This window comes from Chrysochloris asiatica, unplaced genomic scaffold (assembly GCF_000296735.1).
Source record: "Chrysochloris asiatica unplaced genomic scaffold, ChrAsi1.0 scaffold00336, whole genome shotgun sequence".
Classification (NCBI taxonomy): Eukaryota; Metazoa; Chordata; class Mammalia; order Afrosoricida; family Chrysochloridae; genus Chrysochloris; species Chrysochloris asiatica.
Genome location: NW_006408854.1, coordinates 1,120,714 through 1,128,387, shown reverse-complemented (window position 1 = coordinate 1,128,387; position 7,674 = coordinate 1,120,714). Strand labels below are relative to the sequence as shown.

Genomic DNA, 7,674 nt, shown 5'->3' with positions numbered 1-7,674 from the left:
ACGTTTTTCTTTATAGAACCCAGCTTTTTGAATTATTTGCTCAGCATACAAGTTGAATAAGTACGGTGAAAGAATACAACCTTCCCAAGTGGGGGAAGAACAAATAGATAGAATTTGTCAATTTCTTCATTATTGGCTTTGCTGGTTGATGCATAAATTTGAATAATAGTTATGTCAACTGGTCTTCCTTGTGGTGGTGGCTGTGTGCCATGGAGTGGGTTCAGACTCATAGTGACCCTGTACAGGGTTTCCGAGGCTATAAATCTTTAAGGGAGCAGAAAGCCTCATCTTGCTCCCGGGGAACAGCTGGTTGTTTTGAACTGCTAACCCTGATATTCGCAGCCCGATTTGTAACCAATATGCTACCAGAGCTCCTTGGTCTCCCTTGTAGATGTATACATATCATCCTCTCACAAACAACGTTTTATTTCAAAATAGATCTTGAAAATGTTCTTTTTGATGATGAATGTTATGTCAATACTCTTCAATTTGTCATTCCTGACATGACATATGCAAGTAAATTATGGGTGTCATATTCAAAATAGTCAATGACAGTTCATTTCAGCTCACCAATTCCTGAGATGCTGATCTTTATGCATTTCATTTCGTTTTTGACAACTTCCAATTTTCTTAGTTTCACACTTCATATATTCCATATTTTCCAATATCTAATAAATGTTGCAGCTGTTACTTCTCATTTTAAGTCTATCCCCATCAGCAAATGAAGTTTTCAAAAGCTTTGCTCCATCCACATCATTAACGTTGGTTCTACTTTGAGGAGGCAGCTTTTCCTCAGTTGTACTTTGAGTGCCTGAGGGGCTCATCTTCTGATACTAAATCTGACCATTTTTTGCTGCTATTCATAAGGTTTTCATGGACTAATCCCTTACAATTAGACCACCTAATCTTTCTTCCCAGTTTATTCTTCATCTGAAAGTTGCACTGAAACATCTCCTCCACAGGCAACCCTGCTGGTTTCTGAAACCCCAGTGTCATAGCTTAAATCACCGTAACAACTCTCAAGCCATTATAGTATGGCAACCTGACATGGAGCAACACTCAAGCCACCACAGCACAACTGGCAAATATGGGGAAACCATAAGAATCGGACTCCAAATTCTAAATATATCTTTAAATAAAATAGTAAAAGACATTATCCTACCACACGGAAATCTTTGCTAATTTAAAGTGAGAGATATAATACTATCCAATTCCTGGTGTGGTGCTGTAGGATCAGCACTGGAGATCAAACCACAAGATCAGCAGTTCAAGCCCACCAACTGCTCCTCAGGAACGCTGTACATTATTGCTATGAGTCAGAATCGATTCAACGGCACTTAACAACAATATATAATGTTTTATTATTGTAACATTAATTCATTTATACAAAATCTAAATCACTATGATTCTGAAGGACTAATGATTATAAAATCATTTGTAAAAGTGATCTGTGGTTTATCTTGAGTCCTACCATTGGGGTGAAGATGTAATCCAGCCCCACTTGTGCTTCCAAATTCTGTGCATACACAAACAAGGAAACATGGCCAAGAGCCCCTCTGCTCCTCTGGGCTACCACAGTTGCACTTCCCTGTGTTTCATTTACTTCAAACCTATGACAAAGTAAAAAGAATATACTCATTCCTTTTTTTTTCCTTTTAAGGTTATTTCATAGATGGTAAAGAATGGGTCTTAGGTTTACCTGCTATGTTGCCATTCAATTACACCTTGGGCACCATCATTGGCATTGATAATAATTTGAGCAGTCAAGCCTTCTGAATCTGAAAATCACATCAAAAATATCATTGAAAAATAAACGACTAATAAAAACAAAATTATATGTGAAATATAAAGGCAAACTGTTCAAGATTATATCATCCCTAACATGTAGGTATTACCAACATTACTCAAAACAGGTTTTCAAATATAAAGACATAAATGTTTATAACATCAAAATGAAGAAACTTTTTGCTAACAAGAGTCACTGATTTATAGAATAGTAATAAATTGAGAACAGTATAGTAAGAAATACTGTTTATAATAATAAACAATTGAGGTTACGAGTTTTTTTTTTTCTGTTTTAACATTCAAAAAATGTATATTTGGCACCACTACCATACATTATCACATTTCAGGAGAGAAGGACAATGGGGGCATTTGAAAGGCATATAAAGAATAAAATAAGAGAGGAAAGAAGTGGGAAGAGCAAGACAGGGAGAGCTCCTTAGAGAAACACACATAGGAAAAAAAGAGAGAGACTGCGATAGAAACAGAAGTTGAGAGACACAGAACTGATGAAGAAAAGCTTTCATGGTATAAAGACTCAGGTAAACATAGACCCTGGTGGACTGCTAACTGCAAGGCCAATGGTTCAAGCCTAAAAGCTACTCTTGGAAACCTATACAGGGTCACTATGGGTCAGAACCAACTGAACAGCACACAATGATAATAATAACCAGGTGTACATAAACTACCTAGTCTAACTCTAAAACCAAGCCAAACCCACTGCCATCTAGTGGATTCCGATTCATAGCAACCCTATGGAGAATTTCTGAGACTGTAAATCTTTACAGAGGAGACAGCCTCATAATCTAACTCAGATAGGCAAAAATTCTGTATTCTGCCCATCAATTTCAGTACATACCAATGTTGTTGCTGCAAAATGTTGTCAAGTTGGTTCCAACCCATAGCGACCCTGTATAGGGTTTCCGAGGAGCGACCGGTGAGCTCGAACTCCCGAACTTGTGGTTCAAACCAACTTTGCAGTCTGGCGCATTGACCCACAGCACCACTGAGTTTTCAAATATTAACTGTTGTTGTTAAGTGCTATTGAGTCGGTTCCGACCCATAGCCAACCTGTATAGGGTTTCCGAGGAGCAGCTGGTGAGCTTGAACCACCAACCTTGCAGTTCAAACGACTCTGCAGTCTGGCGCATTAACCAACAACACCTCACTACTACCTTTTAAAAATACTTCAACTGTCCTTTATCTTTTTTTTTTTTTTTAATGATTTATTGTTATCCTTTATCTTTTAAACTTTACAGGTCAGACCTTAGTCCAGTATGCTTATGGAAGCTGTCTAAGTAGAACATGGGTAGTTGTTGTTGTTAACTCATAGCAATCCTATATAAGGTTTTCAAGGAGCAACTGGTGGGTTTGAACAGCCAACCTTGTCATTAGAAGTCTAGTGATTACCCATACAGTGCCATACCAAGACTCCTGCCCCAGGAATAGAGCATGTTTAATTCTCTCTTGAGAGAAGAGAACAAAATTGTTGAGAAAATAAGATGAAAGTAGGATGCATGCCTATCAGACTAGTGGCTACATATCACAGATTATAAAGTCAGGCCCTGCCAATTGAATTCCAGTCTTATCATCTACCAGCTTTGGGCATGTGACTCAGCCTCTGTTAGACTGAGTTCTCTTATCTTAAAATGGGCATATGCAAATAATAGTGATGCTACTTTACAAAGCACTTGGGAAAGGAACATTCAACAAATAACTATTCTAATCATTTCTAATATAAGTATGAAAAACTGTAATGTATTTTGTTAGTTTTCTTAAAAGGAAATCTATTTAACTCTTATTGTTTTATTTTAAATTATTTTACATCAACAACCTAGTTGTTGGAAGTGTATATTGCTTTTGCAAAAGAATTGAAACTGTTTAAACAATATATTGCTGTTGTTGTTAAGTGTCATAAAGTTGGTTCTGACTCATAGGAATGATGTAAAAATGTATCTCCTATGGAGTGGCTAGCGGACTCAACTGTAGACCTAGTGGTTCTCAATCGTATTGAGCCACTGTGCTCCCCAAAACATCCATTAGAAACTTCCTGTTGCCTTTCAATACTTTCAACGTTGTCATTGAGTCCAGCAGAATGAGGAAGCACTATTCCTCAGGACACTGTTCTTGACCATATATCTTTGACCATGTTGTTTTTGTTCAGTACTATCAAGTTGGTTCCAACTCATACTGACCCTATATAGAGTTTGCGAGGAGCAGCTGGTAAGTTTGAACCATTGAACTTGCAGTCAAACTGACCTTGCAGTCTAGTGCCTTATCCTGCAGCACTGTACCAGCCCAGCTTCATTTGCTCTATTCCAGACACATCTAACCAATGGATATGAAACAGGCTATCCTCAGTGCTATTCACTCCCACCCCCTAATGAGACATCACACCTAAATGCCTCAGACACATTACCAAAGAGAAGTTTCCAAATCACAAATAAGAGGCTGTCTTTTAAAAATAAGAATATATCTTTTTAAAGAAAGCTATATAAATTTGTACTATCCTCACATTTTACCTTTCAATCTGTAATGAATTGAGTCTTTTCTAAAAGCATGAAAAGAAAAAGATAAAAGGTCAAAAAGCAACAGAGAACACAGCAAACAAAAGCCCTCTGTAATTTAAAAGAAAATAAAACCATCTGATAGTCTAATCTCTGATAAAAATAAATAACCAAATTTTAAAAAGAAATTAAAAGGAAATACCTTCAGAGAACTCCGTGATGTAAAAAATGAATTACATTTGAGGGCATAAATTTGGTTATAAAGGACATTAAATAGTAATTATTAAATGTCTTAATTGTTGTTGTTGTTGTTGTTGTCAGGTGCCATCGAGTCGGAACCAACTCATAGCGACCCCATGTCTTAATACTGGTATAAAATTAAAATAAGTCTAAAAAGCCAAACATTTTCACACATACCTGAGATTAACAAACATCATGAATAACCCTCATTTTAAAAATAAATTAAATACCATTTTTAAAAAATGAGGTAAATATTTTTATATTTGAGGAATAGAAAGAAAAACAAAGCAAAACACAAATCATACCTAGTCTGGGAGGAAATGAAGTTAAAGGAGCCATGGTAAGTTCAACATAAGTTAATTTCACCAGGAAATATTCTTCTAACTCTGGTATATCATCCTATAATAATAACAACAACAATAATAACAATACATTCATTAAAATACATATCATTAGGCTCTTAAAATGATTCTTTCACATGCTGTTTTTAAATTATTTTAAAAGGTATAGAGAAAATGTAAAAATATAAACCTACAGTTTATGTTTTAAAATAAGCATAAACTAATTAAACTAATCCTTAGTTATGTGATAAATTATTAGGCTCAACCATACAAAACTGCTAATATTATCAATTCTGACTCATATTGGCCCTGGAGGATACAGTAAAAGTGTCCCATAGTTTCCAAGGTTCTAAATCATTATAGAACCAAGATACCACATCTTCTTTCTGCGAAGCAACTGGTGCGTCTGAACCACAGGCTTCTATTAGTAGTCTAGACCTTTTGACCATTTGGTTTGCAGCCTAGCACTTTAATTAATCTTTTTTTTTTTTTACATAGACCAGGGGTGGAGAATCGTTTTTCTCCCAAAATGTATAACATAATTCACAAGTCATACAAAACTACCATTTTTAAAGTTACCCTATTATTATTTGGTCAAACATTTAATTAGCTCATCCCTAGCTTACCTGTCACTCCTCAGAAACCCTATATACAGGGTCACTATGAGTTGAAATCGCCTCGATGGTACTTAACAACAACAATAAATGTGATGGTCCTGGTGTGGTGCTGCAGAATAATGCAAGGACTGCAAGGTCAGTTTGAACCATAAAGTCAGCGGTTCAAGCTCACCAGCCAATCTTCAGAAACCCTACACTATGAGTCACTATGAGTCAGAACAGACTCGAAGGCACTTAACAACAACAACAACATGATGGTGGTGCTGCAGGTTAATGCAACTGAACTGCAAAGTCAGTTTGAACCGCAAAGTTGGCTCTTCAAGCTCCCAGCCGCTCCTCGGAAATGCTGTACAGGGTCAAGGTCAGAAGCTACTCAACAGCACTGAACAATATCAATGTGATGGAAGGAAATGCAGTTGACTTGACAGGGCCAGAACAAATGATTTCTCAGACCATAAAAGACTCGGATGTTTCCCACCTGACTGAGACTAATGTGGTGCTATAGGATAAGCACTTAACCATAAAGTAAGTGTATTTGAACCCCAAGGTTGGTGGTTCAAACTCACCAGCTGCTCCATGGAAACCCTATACAGGTTCGATTTGAGTCAGAAATGACTGGACGGCATTTAACAACAGCAACAATATAATATATAAGGAGCAGTGGGTTAAGTGTGGGGCTGCTAAAGTTCAGCAGTTTGAACCCACCAGCTGTTCTATGGGTGAAAATGAGGCAGTCTGTTTCTGCCAAGATTTATAGCCTCACAAACCCTGTGAAGTGCTCCTCTGTCCTCTTGCTGCTACTGTGTGCTGTTAAGTGAGTTCCAACTCATAGCAACCCTGTATAGGGTTTCAGAGGCTATAGACCTGTATAGGAGCAGAAAGTCTCATCTTTCTCCCATGGAGCAACTGGTGGATTCAAACTGCTTACCTTTGGGTTAGCAGTCCAAAACATAACCCACTATACCAGGACTCCTTCTACTCTGTCCTACAGGGTCAATATGAATGTGAATCCATTTAAAGGCAGTAGGTGGGTAAATAATATGTAAAACTACTATTGTTATTTTTGTTGTTGTGTGCCATTGAGTTGATTCCGATGCATAGTGACCTTGGAGTTCAAACCAACCTTGAGGTAGAGTGCTTGGCATACTGTGCCACACCAGGACTAAATATATAGTCATAATATATTCAAAACATAACATGAGCAAATGATTTTAAATAACCTTATCTTAAGTATTTAATAAGGAACTCTGGTAGCATATTGGTTACGAGTTGGGTTGCTAACATCAAGGTCAGCAATTTGAAACTACCAGCCATTCTGCAGGAGAAAAATGAGGCTTTCTGCTCCCATAAAGATTTACAGCCTCAGAAACCCTTTAGAGGGTTGCTATGAGTCAGAACTGACTCCACGGCATACTACCACCACCACCACCAAGTATTCAATGTTCAGAATGAGGAATGGAATAATACCATGAAAAATTACAGGTTTGTGATATGGACTGAATTGTGTCTGCCAAATTACATGTTGAAATTCAAATCCTTGCACCTATAAATATAATCCTGTTTGGAAACAGAGGTTTCCTTTTCTTACACTAATAATACCTTATCAATGTAGGGTGGGTTCCAAAACTAATCACTCTGAGTAAAAAAATTAATAATACAGACTAGACACAGAGACACACATTAGAAAGACGTCATATGGCAGGTACAACATCTACAAGTTCAGCGACACCAAGGATAGCTAGAGCTACTAGAAGCTGAGAGAGACAAAAAGGGACAGCCCCTAGAGTCAGACCTTGATTTTGAACTTCTGCACACTACTAAATTGTGAAAATATAAACTCTGTTCTTTTGTTGTTGCTGTTGTTAGTGTCGACAAGTCTGTTCTGACTCACAGCTGGTGAGTTTGAACCATTGATCTTGTAATGCAAACAAAACTTGAGATCCAGGGCTAATCCCAAGGCTCCACATCAGCCTTTGTAGCTAGTGAGTTACAATTTGGGTTGTTAATCACAAAATCAGCAATTCAAATCTACCAGCTGATCCACAGGAAAAATTGAGACTTTCTGCTCCAGTAGAGATTTGCTGTTGTTGTTAAGTGCCAGTGAGTTGGTTCCGACCCATAGTGATCCTGTATAGGGTTTCCAAGGAATGACTAGTGAGCTTGAACCACTGACCTTGAGGTTCAATC

The 7,674-nt window shown here is 37.4% G+C and overlaps 1 protein-coding gene across 1 annotated transcript in view; it reads right to left on the bottom strand.

The window, feature by feature from the left end:
- Positions 1 to 7,674, bottom strand: part of GPR98 (G protein-coupled receptor 98) — a 962,819-nt gene that overhangs the window by 796,195 nt on the left and 158,950 nt on the right. Inside the window, 3 exon segments of the mRNA XM_006875701.1 lie at positions 1,472 to 1,610; positions 1,700 to 1,778; positions 4,835 to 4,928. Of these exon segments, the coding sequence (XP_006875763.1) occupies positions 1,472 to 1,610; positions 1,700 to 1,778; positions 4,835 to 4,928 (312 nt within the window).